Genomic DNA, 20,619 nt, shown 5'->3' with positions numbered 1-20,619 from the left:
AATATATTTTAAGGTTTGGCTGTATATTTCCTATCATTTCTAATTATTACCATTATTTACCTTGAGATTTTGGACCTTTTGACCTCAAAATGAATTTTGCTATCATTTTGTCTATTTTAATAGTAAGGCACTAAATGTGGTGTGTTCATTATATTTGTATGGTCTAACTATGAAGTCTTGTTAATGGTCTCTGTTAAAAGTAAATTTAATTTTATTAATACAATCTGGAAAATGTCTTGGTAGATTGGGTCCTACATATTTCTTCTAATTAGAGATACTTCAAAGAGAAATTTTCTTTCTTCCATTTCTTCCTGATATTATTGCTACAAAGTTCTTTTCTGAAATGATCTTCTCAATTAGTTACTTTCCTAATTCTCTGATGTATTATGTCATCAGCAAATAGGAATGATTTTGTATCATCTTTTTTTTTTTTTTTGTAAGGCAAACTGGGTTAAGTGGCTTGCCCAAGGCCACAAAGCTAGGTAATTATTAAATGTCTGAGACCAGATTTGAACCCAGGTACTCCTGACTCCAGGGCTGGTGCTTTATCCACTCCGCCACCTAGCCACCCCTGTATCATCTTTTCTTGTGCTTTTTTTTCTATCATATTGTGATGGCTTAGAATTAGTAGAACTCTATCAAATAATTATGGTAAAAGAAGGTTCTTTGCTTTCCCTGTGTTTATTGGAAAAATATTAGAATTTCTCCTTTGTAAATAATAGTTGCTTTAGATTTGAACTATATACATTTTCAAATTAATAAATATCCCATTGATTAAAAAAGTAAAGAACTTCAGTATGAATGGGTTTAATGAAAGAATTTGGAGTAATAATTCAGACCACAATTTATGAAAAATGGGCACTGATTTTCAGATATGACTTTAACTTATACTAAAATGACTTACATGCATCTTAATTCTCCTGTAAGACCCCATGTTTTATGCCCCATTTATTTTTAGATTTCCCACAATGCTAGCAGTTTTTTTTACACAACAGCTGCTCAATAAATTTGTTAAATCAATTATTGGAGGACTAGATATTTAGAAATAGAAAGACCTTAGAGTCTTTCCCTCATATTAGAGATGAGACCTAGAGAAATGGAGAGATTTGCACAAAATCATGCAAAGTGTCAAAATTTGAACTCAGGTCTTCTGACTTTAAATCTAATCTTTTCTCTATATTATATTGCCAGTGTATCAAGGACAGGATTCTAGAAATCATGGCATAATGTTCTGTGAAGACACTGATCTAATCTAATATTTCAGCCAAGAAAGCAGGAAAAACAAAATCCTGGGACATTATTAGGAAAAAATAGAAACAAAACAGAAACAGAAATATTATCAGGTCCTTCTACAAAACCATTGTGTAAGGCATCCTTTGTATAGTGATGGTCAATGGACCTCAAAGAAAGAACAGGGTTGGACTAAGTCCAGATCTGCCAACATTCAGGTACAGAATAAAAACTTCTATCTGGAAAATGAAACTCACGCCTTACATGCTTAGAATGATTAGAGATCTAAACCACTTCTCATTTTATTAGTGCTGGGAAGGGAATAGGGAAGAATTTGTGATAAGAATAGCAAACAATAGGTTTTTACCTCACCAGAGAAAGAAGGAACTCAATCTGTTCTTTATTTTAAAGTTATCAAACAAACTGGGACTTTTGATGAAAAACTCCTTGGAGACTTGGTTTGTTCAAAGAATACACACACTTAGAGAAGGTAGGCAAGGGCTCTTAAGTTCTTATATAAATAACTGAAGTTTTACAAATATTTGCTAAAAGAATGCACCAGCATTAAAGGTGTATAGGAAAAATTTTACAAAGAAAAGTTCTGTAGACAATGACCATCACTAACTGGTTCACTTAATTAAAATTAATTCTAGTCAACAAATGATTCTTTAACACTTGTACTTCTTTTTAACAACAAAAGCAACAAAACTTGAATTCTGCTTATTCTACTGTAGATTTACAAGAGTTAAACTGAACTTTTGTCTTGTCATTGAGCTTAAATTTGGACAAGGGCTTCTTAAAAAAAACATGCTCCTGAAATGACTGTGAGCATTTTATTATAGTGGATACCTATTTTTTCTAACCAGTGTGATACAATAAACTTCACATTCAATTTAACAAAAATATATTGAAATGTATAATGGTAATTTTAATAGCTAGTGATTATATAGTTTTATAGTAAAATAGGTACTATTATTTTTCCCATTTTACAGGTGAGGAAACTGAGGCTGAGAAAGGTTAAATGCCCAAAGTCACACAACTAGTAAGGATCTGAGGCCTATCATGTGGGAGGCCTTGTATTAGTTGCTATTTATGATACAGAAATAATTAAGATATGGTTCCTTCCCTTAAGGAGCTTATATCATAGGAAGATAAAACCTATACATAAATAATTGCAATATAACATAGAAAAACCTATGTGCTAAAATAAAAGTATAGAGAACATTATTTAAAGTAGACAAAGTTTGAAATATTAATATGCCTTTCTTAAGGTCTCTATGTTTCATATTGTTTTCTTGTCAACAATCACCTAGTTAAGATCTTGACCAGACTATTTCAGACTTTAGTTTTTTCATTTCATTTCATTAGATTTCTGGAATGGGGCGGGGGACTCTTAACTTTTGGGTTCTAGGAATTTTGTCTCTGTGTGGAAAAGGACTCGGATCACAGAAATTTCTTAGTCATTTGTTTATTCTGAGCACTCAGATGACCTGGACTATATATTTTAATCAGTACACCTTAGATTCTTCACAATCTTCTTTTCTTCTCTTTTCCTGAATCTTCAACTCTCTGAAAATTTCCTATTTCTTTCCAGTTCTGCAACTCAACAGATTGAAAGATGCATAAAGTTTATGACTATCCAGCTTAAAACAAAAGGACATCTAGTGTAAATATGCTATTACTATGAACTGTTGGAAATTTATAGCTGAACATAGAAGTCTGATTCTCAGTTCTGGCATTAATTAGTTTTGCAACCTTGAATTGAGTCACTTGAATACTTTGAGTCTTAGTATCTGCATCTGTTATGAAAAGATTGAATCATATGATATCCAAGAGGGTTCTTTATAGCTCAAAATTCTGGCTCAAAAAAAAAAGTGTGATTGTGAATATGTAGAAGTAAGAAAACAAGGAACAGGCGCCTTTCAATGTTAAAAACATACATTATGGCTTCTGGGTTAGGAGGGTGATTCTAGCATTTCCTGCCCTTGTTCCTGGGAAGCCCTTTCTGAGCTGAACTGGGTTTGATTCTATCATTTATACTATCCTCGTTATACTAATACTGCAAAGGTTAGATGTAGTAGCAGTCCAATTTGTCAACTTCCTTGTTTGGCTTCCTGGCTCAGTTCCAAAATCAATCCTTCTTTCTGCTTAGTCACACTAACCCCAGGAGAATGAGGTAGACAGTATGCATGGATTGGTAGGCACACCTCCAGGAGTTCTAGCAGCAAGATATAAGGAACAGAAGAAGCTGTTCTGAAGCAACAAAAGAAACTGAATGGCTCAGTAGGAAAAAGCAGTAAAAATAGTTTCTGACATTGATCATCCTTTTCAAAATACTTTTATATAAATGTATTCTTTGCATGTATTTCTCTTGAATCTCAATTCTGCAATACTGTCTTAGAGGACCATTAAGTTTTCCATCTCTTTACTATGTTTGGAAGGCATAATAAGGGCAGCATTCTGTAGAAACCGAGGCCTACAGGTAATCTAGGATAGCTTAAAATATAGTACAATAATTTCATCTGGAAAATCTCTGAGCATTTCCATTGCTCTATTAACTATTCTCACTTTAAAGATAGGAAGTCAAAGAGAGAAGTTAAATATCCAAAGAGAAAATATAACTGTCTTAAAGCTAGTTGGGGGTTTTGTTGTACTCAGGAATCTTAAATTCTTTTGCTTTCTAACCCCCTACTACTACTTACTTGCCTTATATGTAAAAATCCATTAAATTTTCATTTAAATTGCTAGTGCTTAGCAAACATTAATGAATATACACTTCAAAATTGATATTTCAAAATGCATCATTTTCTCAAAATTATAAATTTTATGAAAGAAAATGGTATGCTAATAAACAGATGATCTATTGGTAACATCTAAACTTCTGAACAAAACTTAAGAATAATGCCTTTCATCCAGTATGTCTAGAAAACAAATAATTATTTAAAAATAAGGAACAATAAAGCATATATTGAAATGGAAAAAATTACCAAACAAACATAGATCTAACTCTAAACCTCATAAGGAAACTTTTAGTACAAAACAAAGGCAGGATGGGAATAATGGTCCTTGACAAATCCCTTAGGTGCCCAAGTATTTTAATGAGTAAACTAGATGCACCTGGCCTCATTAAATACTCCCCTGTGGCTCTATCACTCATGGGAAAAAGAGGAATTAGACAAAGAACGTGGTAGTCTTTGCTAACATCAGGTTTATGATACCTTAAGCTTGAAACACTATCCTTTTAGGATGATAATATTCTCTTATGAGTTAGAATAAAACTGGCAGATGAAAGAAGGTATGCAATTTTGGAGCAACAAAATAATTTTTTCTCAGGCTTCAGAATGTGCCATCTTTTACTGAATACCTTTTCTGAACCATTAGTCTGTTACCACTCCATCTATTTCTCAATTTATTGTGTTATATGCTTATCTGTTTATGTGTAGCAGAATATGATCTTGAGATACTTCATTTTGCTTTTTGTATCTCCACTGTCTAGCATAGTGCCTTTCAGTAAGCACTTTAGAAATGCTTGTTGAATTAGATTGGATTTGATCTACCATAGAAGGGAAAGGTCTGTCAAACCTGATTAATTTTAAATTGGCAAAATGAGTTTCTTACCTATTACATAAAATGGTAATTTATGTTTGTTTATTATAATTAAGGAGACCTGGATACCACCTAGCTAATTAACTGAGTTCTTGTCCTAGATCTTTCACTTACCACTGATGAGATCTTGTTGGACTGTATTTCCTTATCTATAAAATGAGACACTTGAATGATCTGTAAGGTTCTTTCTTTCCAACTCTGGTGTTCTATGATTTTACTTACTGACAAATTAAAGGTAAATTAAGAGGATCTTATGCTGTAACAAATTTATAAGGAAAATATAATGCAGTTGTTCCATCATTAAAAAGGCAAGTATCGTAAAATAATATATCTTATGTTCAAGCACATTTTAAATGGGCTACTTGTACATTTTATTTGCTTTTCACAAGCTCAGTGAGGTTAAACAAGAAAATAAGATGACATATTACTGGAGGAAACAGGTTTAGATAGTGAAAAGAACAGAGGTCAGAAGACCTCTGTTCAAGTTTTGTCTCAAGAACTTGAGACACCTATTGAATGAATATGTTAGTCAGGACTTCTGGCCTCAGTTTTCACTTCCATGTAGAAAAGTGGCAGAAATTAGGCATACTGAATCACTACTCTGCTGCTTCCTCATATATTCTAATTTAAAAAAAATATTTATTTAAGGTAACAGGGTTAAGTGACTTGCCCAAGGTCACACAGCCAGGTAATTAAGTGTCTGAGGCTGCATTTGAACTCAGGTCTTCCTGACTCCAGGGTCAGTGCTCTATCCACTGCACCACCTAGCTGCCCCTCATATATTCTAATTTAATAGCAGCAGATTTACTTGTATAACCACATAACCAAATCACGTTAGAAAGATAAAGATGAAAATATATGATATACAATTAAAATAGATCCAAACTGTCAAACTACTGATGCTGAAAAGTGGGAAATGGATCAAGAAAGAGAAAGCAGGGGCTATCATCCACAAAAAGAACCAAAGAGGCTAGAAACCACTTGGCTATCAAACACTTTAGTTGCCATTTTAAAAATATGAGAATTTGGTAGAAAATTATGAAGCGTATTGCTTTATAATAGCATGAGATAAAAATTAAGTCAGATCATCCTATAAATACTTGAAGATTAAACTGGAAGAAATATACATATGAAAATATAAACAAATTATATTATTATATGGACTAGGTAGCTTAGTTGATTAAAATATGATACTAATTAGGCCAATTTCTCCTTAGATATTATTCTAATTGCTAAAAACAGCATTTATTTAAAAAATTGTTCATTCTTACTATCAATAAAATGGGACTTAGTTCAATTCAGCAGTATTACTAGAAAAATAACTGCTTCAATCTTAAATAGGTATTTAAAGCTCACAATATCTACTACCATTAAAATAAGATGGGTTGAAACCCATAATATTTTCTATCATTCACTTTTTTTAATTTAAGAAAATTTGGTATAGCCTTCAGGTATGTTTGAAAGTTGCTTATCATTAGAACTGTATAAACAGAGTTGTTTTTTTCAGGAGTTTGTAAGCAAAATAGGCATCTAAGGTGAATCCTCTTCCATGCCTAAAAATAGATTCCTCATTAGCAGTCACTGGTGTCTGAAACTCTAGAAGTTGGAGGCATTTCACTGCTGTCAGAGGGCTCTTGTTAAAATGCAAGTGTTATCTGAGAAAGGAAACACTAATATTCTATTCAGGGTTAGTGTTTGACCAGTAGAAGATGACTTTTACTTTTAGTATTACTGTTTTTTTTTTCCACCCAATCTAATTCTCTTCTTCCCCTTCCCAGATTGAAGACATCAAGCATTTTCTGAGCATCTAACAACACTGCTGGGAATATAATGATAAAAATGAAATGGTTCTTGCTTTAAACAAACACAGAGAAGTACATAGAGTATGTACAGAATGATTATATAAAGTAATTGGAGAAGCCAGGGCACTAAGTATGGGAGGGGGCAGCTGAGGTGACTCAAGAAAGACTTGAAGGATATGTAACTGAGCTGTGTTGTGAAGGAAACATATGGCATAAGGCTATGATGGCTGGGTCAGGGGCCCTGGATTCAAATCTTCCCATTGGAGAGTGTCATCAAATATTCTAATAAAATGACAGGGATAGACCAGATGGCTTAAGTCCCTTCCAGCTCTAGAGAAACTACAAATTGCAGTCTTAAGATTAAAAACAAATCAAATTTGCTTTTCTACCTTCTAGCTGAGAGCAATTTATTTACTCTCTTTTTTATTTTAAGGTTTTTTGCAAGGCAATGGGGTTAAGTGGCTTGCCCAAGGCCACACAGCTAGGTAATTATTAAGTGTCTGAGGTCGAATTTGAACTCCTGACTATCCACTGCTCTACCTAGCAACCCTAATTTAAGTAATTTAAAGAAGTTTGGTCCATTTCTTGATTTATAAAATGTAGATGATGGAATCTAGAGGCCATTGTAGAGTCATTGCAGTGATCCACGGAGAATGTATATAAAGATGTCTTACAATCATTAAAGTTCTTTATAAATATGAGCATTACTACTCTAAATGTGGTAGCCCGCAATGGTCTCTAGTAGGCCAAATGGCTGATTCCACCTGGATAGACAGATTGGGGAAAGGCTGAGAAAGAGTAGGACATATTTTTTATTTTTTTTTCTTTTATTAAAGATTTTGAGTTTTACAGTTTTCCTCCAATCTTACTTCCCTTCCCCACCACTGAAAGCAATTTGCCAGTCTTTACATTGTTTCCTTGGTATGCATTGATCCAAATTGAGTGTGATGAGAGAGAAATCATATCCTTAAGGAAGAAACAAAAAGTATAAGAGATAACAAGATCAGACAATAAGATAGCAGGTTTTTCCCCCCCTAAATTAAAGGGAATAGCAGGACGTTTCTAAATGTAGACTTTTTTTTTTTTACATTTTCAAGGCAGTGGGGTTAAGTGGCTTGCCCAAGGCCACACAACGAGGTACTTAAGTGTCAGGTCCTCCTGACTCCAGGGTCGGTGCTCTATCCATTGTGCCACCTAGCCGCCCCTATTTATATTTTTAAATATACAAAATAGAATACACAGAATTCAAGAAGATCCAATTTCACTGAAATAGTTTTTTTTAGGTTTTTGCAAGGCAAATGGGGTTAAGTGGCTTGCCCAAGGCCACACAGCTAGGTCATTATTAAGTGTCTGAGGCCGCATTTGAACCCAGGTCCTCCTGTCTCCAAGGCCGGTGCTCTATCCACCGTCACCTTGCCGCCCCTGAAATAGTTATTTAAGGGGAATATGAAGCCCGAGATGATCATGGAGCCCCGATGAAGAGATCCTGGAGAAGAAATAAGGCGCCCCGTGGGGAGTCCTGTGCGGAGGGGTGCAGTAAGAGCTCTGCTTTGGGCATGCTAATCCGGCGGCGGTCCGGAGGATCTCCAAAGCTTTTTAATCTCGTTTCAAAAAGAGGAAGCGGCGAGAGGCGACCCAGCAGGTCTCTAAGTCCACTCCGTGCGTCATCACGCCCTCTGGGCCCACTTCCGCTTCCGCGGCTCCTTCCGGCGGCCCGTGCGGCCTCCGAGCGCCGGGGGGCGCTGGAGCCGCGGTTGGGGAACCGGCTGCTCTCTCCCAGATCTCGCGACGGTTGGGGGGGAGGGGGAACGCGTGGCGCGTACGGCGGAGGAAACGCCAGCCCCGCCCCGCCTTCCTAAAGTCTCGCGCGAGCTGCTCTTTCGGCCTTTTGGCTTTCAGAGCGGGATCATGGCGGTGGGCAAGAATAAGCGCCTGACCAAAGGCGGTAAAAAAGGAGCCAAGAAGAAAGTGTAAGTGGTGACTGGCGCCGGGGCCCCCACGGCGGGGGCTCCCCGAGGGGGATGGATGGGCCTCCGGCCGCGGGCCGGCCGGGATGGCGGGGATGACGGGTGGATTGGGCTCGGCCCGGGCCGGGGGGCCGCGAGCTTGGAGCTCCGCTTCCGGGCCCGGCCCGGCCGCGCTCCCCGGCCGGCGGCCGCCCTGGCCCCGGCGGAAGCGGGAGGAGGCGCCTGCGGGCTTCTGGAGCGAAGACCCGGGCAAGCGAGCGAGCGGCGTGCCGCGGAGCCGCTGTGCAAAGCCGCTTGGGCTCAAAAACTAACTAAACTAGTTAAAAACTTAACTAAACCCGCTCTGCCCCCCCCCGGGGGGAGGGGAGCGGGATGGGGGGCCAGGCTGCAGCCTCTGCACATGGCAGCTTGGCGCTTGCGACTTCATGTCTCAGCAATCTCCTAATCGCTGCCAAGCGCCTTAGGGTGGGCTCACCCCCATTTTACAGATGAGGCCACTGAGGCCTGATTGGAATTCCAGTCCAGTTACATTATTTAACTGCTAAGAGTAGATTGAGCAAACTTAGGCACACCTGGAATTGAGTGGCTTTCTTTACAGGTGTCTGGGAAAAGGTTCCCAGATTGTAAGAGCTCCAGACAAGGCCAGCTTTCTTTCCAGTCTTCACAAGTGACTTAGTTTGCTCTCTCTCTCCTCTCTCCTCATTAAGGGTGGATCCATTTTCAAAGAAGGATTGGTACGATGTGAAAGCACCAGCCATGTTCAACATTCGCAATATCGGCAAGACACTGGTTACAAGAACTCAAGGAACAAGTAAATATCTTCTCTTTGGTTTGTGTATGTGGCTTGGAATAGTTCCTATTGGAAAACCATCTTCTCCACTGGCTGCTCTTTGCAGAGAAGTGATTGGAATCAAGGAGGTGATGCCAGGAATAAAGTTTGGGGGAAACAGTTGATAACTGATAAGAGTAGCAAAAGGCTTTAATAGTGCAGGTGAATGCAAATTAAGATATGTAAATGTAATAATCACTATTATAGAATGCTTTCTTCCTAATAACTAAGGTGTATTAGTGTCCCAGATGCTTCATTAACTGTTCTATGTGTTTTTGAATTGTTTGTACCTTAATGCTTAAATTGCTTTTACCCTCTTAAGCTTTTTTCTTGTGAAGTAGGCTTGATGTTGCTATTGTAGTCTCTGATAGTAATGTGAAATATGATTTTTTTATAGAAATTGCCTCTGACGGTCTCAAGGGTCGAGTTTTTGAAGTGAGCCTTGCTGATTTGCAGAATGATGAGGTTGCTTTTCGCAAGTTCAAGTTAATTACTGAAGATGTTCAGGGTAAAAATTGTTTGACAAATTTCCATGGGATGGATCTTACCCGGGACAAGATGTGCTCTATGGTCAAAAAGTGGCAGGTAAGTTTTATGTCTTTCATTCTTTGCAGCACTTTTGTTTGCAATGAAAGATTATAGAGATTGTCTCTTAGGACAGTTATTAAGTTCTTTTATTTCCTATCTGTAAAATATCTAGACCAGTTTTTTGGGGGAGTGTTGGCCTGTGGTGGAGGGAGCATTGATAGAAACTTACTTAGAAAATTGTAACAGTTATCCTCTTGAACCATAGTTTAATAACAAAGAATAAAAACTGGTCTTTATTAGCATTACAGGTAATAATTGGGAAGAAACTGGAATCTTTCTGCATAGTCTTATCACCAGTGGTAAAAATCTCTGAACCTGTTTATTCTTTAATCAAATGGAAATGATAAAAATAAACTTGTTAGCATAGCAAAGTTGTATCTGAGATTTGGAATTGCATATTCTTAGGAGTATGAGATGATATTCTAGTGTTGCTCTAAGTGGCTTAGATAGTAAGGTAGTTTGGACTATTTGCTCTATCTTATTTAATACATGCCAGGAAGAAGCAGTAGAATATGGAGATTTTTGAAATGTTATGGGAATGAATGACAGTGTTTTGGGCCAAATGTCATCTTCACTTTCAGTGTAATTCATTTTCTCTATTGTGTTATAAAAATAACTTGATTCTTGTTATTTGTATTTTCCAGAATTTTTCTCACTTTCTAAAGGGACTTTTAGGTTGGGCTTATTAGTGATGGAAGAGCTTGAACTAAGAGAATCTTAAATAGCTTATTTAGAACAGAAAGATCCTGTTCACATTTTATTGCTGTATATAACATGTTCCAGTTTTTAAAGGATATTTGAATTTGAGAGAAGATAGGGAGTTTTTAGGTAGTGATAAAATGGAAAGTAATATAACTAATTGCACTTAATATGTTGGAACTCCACAAATATCAGGAAATGTATTTTTTTAAAGGGCAACCAAAAGAGAAACCATAGAATTTATATACAAGCTTTGACTTAATGGTGCAGTCTTGTGATTTTTCTTGGATTTCTCCTCTCCCTTGTGTGTAGATTCAGATTGTTTGACTCTTACTTTTACTGAGTTCTTAATTCAGTGCGGCTACCTGATTTTGAAGGTGGTTCAGAATAAATAAAAGACAGGAGAGCCAATAAAAATACAGAGAACTCATCAGTTTATCACTCAAATTTAGTGTAGGTACAAAAATAAATTTGTTTGAAGTTCACTCTGCTGTTAGGGAAAGTTGCTCAAGTTTTGCCTGCCAGTTATTCAGCAAAGTTGGCTACCCAAAATTTATATGTAGAGAGCTTTGAATAGCTCAGATTTTGTTCTTAAAGTGAAGTTTGGCATGAGCACTATTCATGTCTCAACTTGAATGAAATTGTCTTCTCATTTTAAAAATTCATATAAAATTGAGTTAAATTTAAACTCATCCCAACTTTTTCTTAATGTTGGAGGTTTTAGAATTTTATAAACAATAAGTGATAGAGCATTCATCACTTCCTACAAGCTGAAATGAGAATATCTTTTCATTTTCTAGACCATGATTGAAGCCCATGTTGATGTCAAAACTACCGATGGCTACTTGCTCCGCCTCTTTTGTGTTGGTTTTACTAAAAAGCGCAACAACCAGATCCGTAAGACCTCTTATGCCCAGCACCAACAGGTCCGTCAAATTCGTAAGAAAATGATGGAAATCATGACCCGAGAAGTGCAGACAAATGACTTGAAAGAAGTTGTCAACAAACTGTAAGTATCCAGGTATCTGTTTTCACAGAAATTAATCAAGAGTTTGATAATTACTTATAAGAAGGCAAGAAAATTACTAGTCAAAAGCTTTATTTTTCAGTTCTGTAGACATTAACCAGTTCAGGTTCTCTTAAATGGATACTTTAACCTCACTGTGGGGCAGGAACTCCCCTGTGTAGTGCCTAGCTTGTCAGTTGGTAGTGTTTAAATATCTTATTGCCATTTCCTTTCATCATTTAGTTGTTGATATAAACATGTATCTTATTTCCTCTAATGAAAAAATATCAGTCTAGCCTTATTGGCTTGTGCTGTTCTTTGCCTCTGTCTTTACGCAATCTTATAAAATTAAGCCTGAAGTAAATGCTGCTTCTAATGGGAATAAATGATGAAAACTGTTTCGGTCCCAATTGATAACCAATGATAATACACTATTCTGATATTCTCAAGCAGCATGGAGATTTTAGAGATATTTCATTTGTGGAATGAACTTTTTAGTTTTTGCAAGGCAATGGGGTTAAGTAGCTTGCCCAAGTCACCCCCTGGAATGAACTTTAATGTTAGAATTTCTTTTTTAGAATTCCAGACAGCATTGGAAAAGACATAGAAAAGGCTTGCCAGTCCATTTACCCTCTCCATGATGTGTTTGTTCGAAAAGTCAAGATGCTCAAGAAGCCCAAATTTGAATGTGAGTAGAACTGAAATGAATTTCATAATTGCTGTATAGGGGGTGAATGATGACCACAGTTTTGGTCCCAAATGATGTTTCATGCTTAATACTCATTTACTGACATTCCCAAATCTAGATCTGATATTCTTGATTACTGTACAGTCCTTTGTTTCTAATAGTTGATGTGCTTTTATTTTTTTAGTGGGAAAGCTAATGGAGCTGCATGGTGAAGGTGGTGGCTCTGGAAAACCTTCAGGAGATGAAACAGGAACAAAAGTGGAAAGGGCTGATGGCTATGAACCACCAGTTCAAGAATCTGTCTAAAATAAGAACTTTTAAATGAGGTGAAAAATAAAAATTTATCATTGTGATGGTTTCGGGTATTTTTTAAGATTTATAACTTGGGAAATTTTCTCATAAATGTGATAAACAAATGGCATGAATGAAATTGTATAATTGCTCTGTAAATAAACTTGTTTGTTTGGGATTATTACCTTGGGCCAGATTCTAGGTTTGAGTGATCTTAGTTGAGCAAAAACTTAGTTTAAGCAGCTTAGTTCCCAGATTTCCTACCATTTCCTGCTTCATTTAATCCTAGATTTCTAATTAAACAAAATAAACTGCCTCAAGACAGTTATTTCAGCCCCTGTGCCTTAGTCTTCAAAAGCCTTTGTGATCAGTTTCTTTGATTTTGCAACAGAAAATAGAAATGCTAGGAAAACCTTTGGGTTTGTTTGCCTTTTTCTTCAGATGGGAAACTGAGGGCCCAGGATCAGCAGATGACATTATTCTAAGGAGATTTCTTTATCTCAGCCCTGACATTGAGTTTTAAGCCAAAAATGGGACAAGTGAATAGTTTATTATAGTGAATATAAACTTAAAGCTTATATAGTAGGTGAAATAAAATTTTAAAATCTCCATTAAATGCAACTATTGCAATTAATGAACTTGAGTTAAAACTTTGGGTGAATGATAGAATTTGGGATTCTTCATAATAATCAACTATGACCATCAAATATTAATTCTGGAAGAGAAAAACTACCTGAACCTCTCAGAATACAGCATGTCTGTATGTATATGGGAATGTTTGAAATCTGAAAATGTGCATAGTAAAAGAAAATTGGATAGAAATGGTAAATTGGGAGTGGTATATTGTTGGTATTTGAAGTGGAAGACAATATTACCCTCCCCATTGACATTTTACCATTAAAGCACCCAGTTTCTCATTTAAATATCCTCAATTTACATCTTTTACCAAAACAGCACACATCATAGGTAATATCTGGTTAATCCACTTAATCTCTTTAGGGTCCTCTAAATCTTTCATTATTAAAGAATAATGGTTATCATTCTATCCCTTTTTTCCTGATAGGATTAACAGTAATCCTAACAAAGACAAGTGAGAAATTATACTTTGATAGAAACAGATTGATGTTAGTGCAAGAGAATAAATCCAGGATTCTTGACGACTTCCCCCAGTCAATATCAAGAGAATTTGCAAAGGGAGAATGGCTTGTTAAGATTTATGTCTCATTATCCTTATAGTAGGGACTGGGTCCCAGCATTTAGGAGTGAGTCAGAGGTGGACAATGTAAATAACTGGAAAGTAGGAGTATAATCAAAGTGAAGATGTAGTTCATTTCCTTCATGGAGCCAACTAAAGAAAGTGCTGCTTTTATTTGGTTTGTTGATCATTTACTACTAGAAGGAAAAAAATCTGAGCTAGGATGCCAGTAGAATCACCACCTAAGTGATTTGTAAGCAATGCTTTCTCCTCGGGATTCCTTAAGAAATGAAGACAGTGATGGGCAAAGTTTGCAGATAATTTTCAGATTGCTGAATTGATCTCTACTTGTAAAATATTAAGAATATTCTTTTGTTTTTGTTTGGAGACATCTCTCTACCTTTAGTTGTCTTTACAATGGCTGATTTTCCAGATGGTCAACTCAAATTCCTTTAAGGAATCTATCCAAATTATAACAACATGTACCTATTTGGATTTCTAGGTAGCACTTTAGATTGAGAATTCGAGTTGATATCTGAAACTGACTGATAATATTGCAAAGAAAATGTCAATCTTAATCCAATAACTTCAAGGAGAAATTCAGGATGCTTAAAGGACCTTTGTGATATTGCAATTTACCAAATGGTCTCTAGATGGCAATATTGCACTGAATTAGTGACTTTCCCAATTCTTTTTCGAAATACAAGTGGAAAAGTAGAGGAATCTCTGATTTCCTATTAGAAGCTTTACTTAGTTGGACCACTAGTGTTTATTTAAAATGGTATTGCAATGTAATTGATGTGGCTTCTGTTTTGAAAAAAGACAAAGTGCTTACCAAAGTTGAACATTCAAAACTTTATTCAAACATTCAAAATATTTAAGAACTTGAGAAAAAACTTTTAAGTTCTTTTAAGTATAAATCAATTAAGACATACAGCATTGTTCTGTCTCTGGTTTTATTGCCTCTTGGGAGCTTTGTTTTGTTTCCTTCACTTTTCTCTAATATCTAGTTCTAGCCATAAGTTTTGGCAAATGTACTGACTACTGATTTTTCAGCTTTTCCTTCACAGAGCTTAAGTGAAGAAGCTGTTCAACTCATGACAAAGGTATGACTTTGTCACACTATGCCATATAAAATTCTAATGGAGGAAAAAGTACTTTTAGAGTCAAAGTAAATCATACTTAACAATAATCTTAATTTCTTTCAAACTCCTTTACAATGTAGCTTTTTTAACTTGGGCTCAACATTACAGATTATCTTAACATAATTCAACTCTGAAAACATTTCCCCAATTAACATATTTAGTAACCTCTCCTGGAGACACTTTCACTGAACTGCCTCTCATCCCTTAAAAGAAATTCTGAAGGGAGGCATGGATTGTCCACATTGCTGTATCAGGATATCAGAACTTTTTCTAAATTTTATCCCAAATCTTGCTAATAGCTGCAGTTCATGTGCCTGTGAACATGATTCATCTTGAATCAAGGTGAATTTTGTCTTTGCCACATTTTGTTTTCCCTTGGACAGAATGGCAGTATATGGCAGTTCTATTCCTGGATCTGGCATCTGATAAAATGGCCAGATTCATTGAAGTTTTTCAGGGAATTCTGTGAACTTGAAAAGTTATGTATAAGTTCACAGTATTCATAGAAATTGTTATTTGAGCAAAGATACTTGTTTTTTTCAGCTAAGATTGCTATTATAGGTTTCTAGCTTATTAAACTCAAATTTTAAAAGGGATTTCACCCTTAAAGTTGGGTTTGTCTCACAAATTACAGAGGATTTTACTTTAAAGATACTTAAATTCCAGGCAAAGTGGTTTTGTTGGTAAAACAGCAGGAGATCCAGCCCCTATAGCTGCGTAATTCTTCAATAGAGCCTCCCATTCCTTACATGTTATTTACCAGAACCCCATTGGAGAGAGCCCCTATCACAAAACAACAGAAAAATGACTTCTGAATTTATACTAAACTATTAGTAAGTTGAGGATGGCACATACAGTATTGGGCACATGATGGACTGATGTTTAGGGGGGGGAGTGGTTGATAGAACAAAGATACTTGACACAGGATATCAGATTTATTTATTTTCTGCCATGAGCTTCTTGGTTCAGGTTCATGAATAATAATTGATTCAGTCTTATAACCTGCTTGAACCAGGTTATTGGAATCCATCACGACTGCTGAACAGTGGTTTTACTACAGTGCAGATTTCTGTGAAGAACTTTGGGGATTTACCTGCTGTTTTGTCAGTTGTTCTGCAGACAAACATGATTCATAATTCATGGAAACAACTTATATATTACTGAGGTAATTCAAAGAAAATGAATTTTTCTCTGGATACTAGCAATTGTCACAGGAGGGTTCTCAGATGCAGGAATTTAAATGTGATAACCCTAATAAAGTGAGGAGTGGTGAAAGAACTATGACAGCAGTTATGTGTTAGAATCTGAAATGATGTGTATTTCAAGGGCGTCTTGGAGGTTTCACAAGGCAAGTAAAGTAACAAGGATAAAAATGTTCCTTTCCTCCCATTCATTCCCTGTTAGAACTACCGATTTTTTAATGCAGCCATTATGGGGCATTACTACACTCTGTGCTAGAAAGATTTTCTTAAAGCAGGGACTTGCCCTTAAAATAAAGGATATGTACCCAGACTGTTGCAATTATATTTGAATATCAAAAATGTAGTTTGTTATCAATCATATCATGATAGTTAAGATATAGAAAGCATAAATGTCTATTTAGAAGAAAAAATTAATAAGCAAGGTTAATTCGTTTCTACTGTTAATGCCTCAATTATACAAACTGTGTTCTGCTTGAAAGACCTCACTGTCAATTTTCCCTGCTGGAAATCAGCGATGACCCTGCTATTTCTACTTGGGTTCTTATAGAGCAACTACAGTATGTGGGTTTAATATGTACATGTTTCTAACTTGAGTGAAAGTTTAAAATAAAACCCAGAGCTTTTCCACTTTAGGAAATTCTAGGGTACCATGTTACACACTTTGCTTACAGTAAATAAAAAATAGTGCAAAAACATTTGATAGTCAAAGTAATATAGTTCAAGTGATACAAGGGACATTTTGTGCTGAGTCACATGCTTCCCATTGCACAAATGAGGTTCATTCTTAGGATGCTTGTAGAACCTGAATGTAGTTTTTGGGAAATATTCCAGATTTTCCTGCCCGTTCTCCACTCATCCAATCTTCATCTACAGATTCCAGCTCTGTTATTATATCACCAGCCTGTAGGAAGAGATGGTTTTTAAATGGTGACTACAGAGGACTATGGAAAGGTTCTAGGAATCAACTTTCTCTAAAACAATCATCTTGGCTTACTTAGAAAAAAACAGGTGACAAAGCACAAATGGTGAAATGGTACCTGATGATGCCATTTGCTTTGTTCCCTTTTCTCAAGTTCTTGCATTTATGGATTTCCCATTCTGTTTTTTGTTCCCCACTCATATTCATCATTTCTTCCTTTCCACAAACAAAAATTCCTCCAAAACCCCTTGTCTTCAGAGGGCTCTTGTTTTATTAGCTTTTAATGTGGAAGTTACACTCTCATGGAACTGGAGCTACTTTCATAAAACAAAGTATTTCTTCCTTTTAGAATCAGAATTTGCAAGGCCCTTAGAGACCATCTAGTTTAACCTGTATCTGAACATGAATCCTATCTATAAGGAAGACATTTGGTTTCTGCTTGGAAAATTCCAGTGATGAGGAAGCTATCAATTCCCAACTGTTTCACCTCTGAGTGAAGAGGTTTTTCCTCATATGAAGACAAAATCTCTTTGCAATCTCCACTTATTATAGAGAGGGACTCTTAATTATTTTTCTGTCTCTTCTAATTCTCCTTTAGCCTTCAAAAGATAAAGGAGCTAGTATCAGAGGACTTGTAGACCTTAGAAATGTAGTTAACTTTACAGATAAGAGAGCTTTGCACTCAACAAAGTGACTTTACATAATATACTTTTGGTTCCTACTCTACAGTTTCTAACCATTTCTTGGATTCCAAATTTAAGGCAATATAACATTCAGGTGCTTTCAAGACTGATGTGGCTATCTGATTTTAAAAATCCTTGCAAAGAATCAGAATGAATGGGCTTCAGTTATGGTTCTGGTGGAGTTTCTTGAAAAAACTATATGTTAGGACTTAGGATTTTCTTTTTATTTTGCAAGGCAATGGGGTTAAGTGGCTTGCCCAAGGCCATACAGCTAGGTTATTATTAAGTATCTGAGGCTACTCAAGTACTCCTGACTCCAGGGCTGGTGCTCTAGCCACTGCCCCACCCACCGCCTCTTAGGGTTTATTTTTGAGAAAATGGGGAAACCTATTGGCTACCAACTGCTATTAACTTTTTTTTGGCAAGGCTTTGAGTTTTACATATTTCCCTTCCCTCCCTCCTCCCCCAACAGAAAGCAATCTATTAAAGGCTATACATGTATATGCTAAATTTAGATCCATATTAATCATGTTGCCATTAACATTTATTGTCTGGAATATAAAAATCCAACTAGGCAAAGTAAATATGAAATAATTCGACATATAAAGAATTATGTTCTGGGCAGCTAGGTGGTGCAGTGGATAGAGTGCTGGCCCTGGAGTTGGGAGGACCTGGGTTCAAATTTGACCTCAGATGCTTAATAATTGCCTGTGTGACCTTGGGCAAGTCACTTAACCCTTTTGCTTGCAAAAAAAAAAAGAATTAAGTTCCTTCAGGTCTATGGATTACAGTGTAAATGTCACTCATTTTATAATGTCACTCTGAAGAGACTGAATGAAGTATAAGAAACATAATTTTTGAGAAAAAGACATTAGTATCCTGAGAAGTGAATGGTGGCTGTTTGGTCATCTTTTCTTACAAATGCCATATTGTATGGAAATATATTTAACATAATTGTGCATGTATAATCTATATCAGATCACTTGCTGTCATAGGGAAGGGAAGAGAAGACAATTTTACAAAAATATCGAAAACTACATGTAATTGCAAAAAAATTAAAAAACTAAAAAAAGACTCAAATGCTATATGGTAAGTAATTATATTTGTTCATTATGGAGAGGAGGGAGAAAGAGAAGACTAGAGAAGTTGGTTTATGAAGGAATTTGAATATCAAACATGATTTTCTATTTGATCCTATAGGTGATAGGGACCCGCAAGAGTTTATTGAGGTGGGAAATGACATGGTTGAACCTACACTTTAGGACCTGAATCAGAGTGGTAGCACTATCAGAGGAGAGAAGGAGAGAGATGTTGTAATGGTGAAATCAATAGACCTTGACAACAAATTAAATATAGGTGATAAGAGATAATGAGAAATTGAGGATGATACATGGATAGGAGAAGTTTGGGAAGGGGGGAATTTTTTAGGGAAGAGTAAGATAATGAGCTTAGATTTGTTAAATTTAAGATGTACAAGACCTCTAGTTCAAGATACCTAATAGAGTTGGAGAGGTTAGAGGTTAGGCCTGCATAGGGAGATTACAATCATTGGCATGGAGATGATAATTGAAACAATGGGAGCTGATGAGATCACCATTTAAGTAATACAGAGGAAGAAGAAAATGCGTAGAGAAGCAGTCTGTAGACAAGGAGAGACTGAAGATAAGTGAGAGGGATAGCCGGGTATTCATATACTTCATGGAGACTTGTTTGGTAGGAGCTAATAATATATATTCAACTTGACTAATTTTCTTTAAAGTTTGGTTCAAATGTTTTTTTGTCCTACATGAAAACTTTTCTGATCTTTTTAACTGTTGTGACTTCTCTCCACTATATTATATTTTATGTATACTTTGCATATTTCATTTTAAACATACTTGTAAGTTGTCAAGTTGTCTTATAGAGAATGTAAGAGCTTTGAGAACAGGGATTTTTTTTTTATGTTTTTGTATCCCTAAGACATAACTCAGGTTCTGGCAAACCATAGATGCTTAATAAATGCTTACTGAATAGTTATGTTTTTTGTTTACTTTCTAACCTTTTAAACAACTTCATTTCAGATAATGGCAAAACATTAGAGAATACAGGTTGCTGGGCAATAATTTCGATGGAAATGAAGTCAAATATTTGTATTCATTGATTAGTCTTCTTGGCTAAAAGTTTATTGCATGCAAGATTCAATAGAAACCAGATGACCCAGATCCAGAGGACGCCCCTCTAGTATGGATGTAGAAGGGTTATACTTTATTAGTTCTAACTGCAAATATTTTGGTATTTTCCAAAACAAAAATTATGAGGACAAAATTGTGAGCATTTTGATCACATGGATGGTAAACCAAATCAATTGTTTTAAGTGCTTTTGTAAATCATTACCATCCTCTAAAGTTTTAACAATGAATGTAATTACTTCTAGAAATTAAGAAATCAAAGTTTGTGATCTTTGGCCCATTCTTGGCTTAGGATCAATACTCCTTCTACTCAATTTATTCCTCAAGGTTAAGATAGACATTTCACATTTTATCACTGTTTAAAGAATTTCAGAAAGCTGACCTTGAAGGAAAGCTCATCTTCGTTTTCTCCATGGAAATCATATAAAGCCTTGGCCTTTTCTTTCTTCTGTCCTGGAGCAGATAGCAACTTTGCCTCAGCTATGGAACCTGACCAATAAATACACAGATTTAGGAGATATTGGGCAAATGTGTAGTACTATTAAAAAACTCATCTTGGTGAATATTCCAACTTGATTGTTTCTGAGTAATCATAAAGTTT

The 20,619-nt window shown here is 36.0% G+C and overlaps 2 protein-coding genes and 2 non-coding genes across 6 annotated transcripts in view; 3 read left to right on the top strand and 1 right to left on the bottom strand.

Annotated features, from left to right (window-relative positions):
- Window positions 1-8,500: 8,500 nt before the first annotated feature.
- Window positions 8,501-12,768, top strand: RPS3A (ribosomal protein S3A). Its single transcript, XM_074229144.1, has 6 exons — window positions 8,501-8,608; window positions 9,313-9,416; window positions 9,832-10,019; window positions 11,522-11,730; window positions 12,306-12,415; window positions 12,600-12,768. Exons 1-6 carry the CDS (start codon window positions 8,547-8,549, stop codon window positions 12,719-12,721), a joined length of 795 nt encoding a protein of 264 aa, XP_074085245.1. The 5' UTR covers window positions 8,501-8,546; the 3' UTR covers window positions 12,722-12,768.
- LOC141519751 (small nucleolar RNA SNORD73) lies at window positions 12,108-12,171 on the top strand. The gene has a single exon (XR_012477394.1). It is a non-coding gene; the product is annotated as a small nucleolar RNA SNORD73 (small nucleolar RNA).
- On the top strand, window positions 12,457-12,522 carry LOC141519752 (small nucleolar RNA SNORD73). The gene has a single exon (XR_012477395.1). It is a non-coding gene; the product is annotated as a small nucleolar RNA SNORD73 (small nucleolar RNA).
- A 1,038-nt stretch (window positions 12,769-13,806) lies between the features above and the next one.
- The window catches only part of SH3D19 (SH3 domain containing 19), a 205,138-nt gene continuing 198,325 nt past the window's right edge, over window positions 13,807-20,619 (bottom strand). Inside the window, exons 19-20 of one of the 3 annotated variants that reach the window (XM_074229142.1) lie at window positions 20,401-20,507; window positions 13,807-17,149 (exon numbers count right to left, since the gene is read on the bottom strand). In XM_074229142.1, coding sequence (XP_074085243.1) covers window positions 17,033-17,149; window positions 20,401-20,507 — 224 coding nt within the window. In that variant the 3' untranslated portion in view covers window positions 13,807-17,032. The remainder of the gene's footprint in view (window positions 17,150-20,400; window positions 20,508-20,619) is intronic. The other 2 variants (XM_074229141.1, XM_074229143.1) reach the window with 2 other exon arrangements.

Source organism: Macrotis lagotis, chromosome 3 (assembly GCF_037893015.1).
Source record: "Macrotis lagotis isolate mMagLag1 chromosome 3, bilby.v1.9.chrom.fasta, whole genome shotgun sequence".
In the NCBI taxonomy this organism is placed as follows: Eukaryota; Metazoa; Chordata; class Mammalia; order Peramelemorphia; family Peramelidae; genus Macrotis; species Macrotis lagotis.
The sequence above is the reverse complement of the archived record's forward strand: the minus strand, read 5'-3'. Positions and strand labels throughout refer to the sequence as shown.

What these genes read in the sequence shown, in the direction of transcription:
- RPS3A (XM_074229144.1), top strand. Translation starts at nt 8,547, where the DNA reads ATGGCGGTGGGCAAGAATAAGCGCCTGACCAAAGGCGGTAAAAAAGGA. An exon ending in TACAAGAACTCAAGGAACAA is followed by an intron (nt 9,417 to 9,831) that starts GTAAATATCTTC and finishes ATTTTTTTATAG; the next exon opens with AAATTGCCTCTGACGGTCTC. An exon ending in AAAGAAGTTGTCAACAAACT is followed by an intron (nt 11,731 to 12,305) that starts GTAAGTATCCAG and finishes TTTCTTTTTTAG; the next exon opens with AATTCCAGACAGCATTGGAA.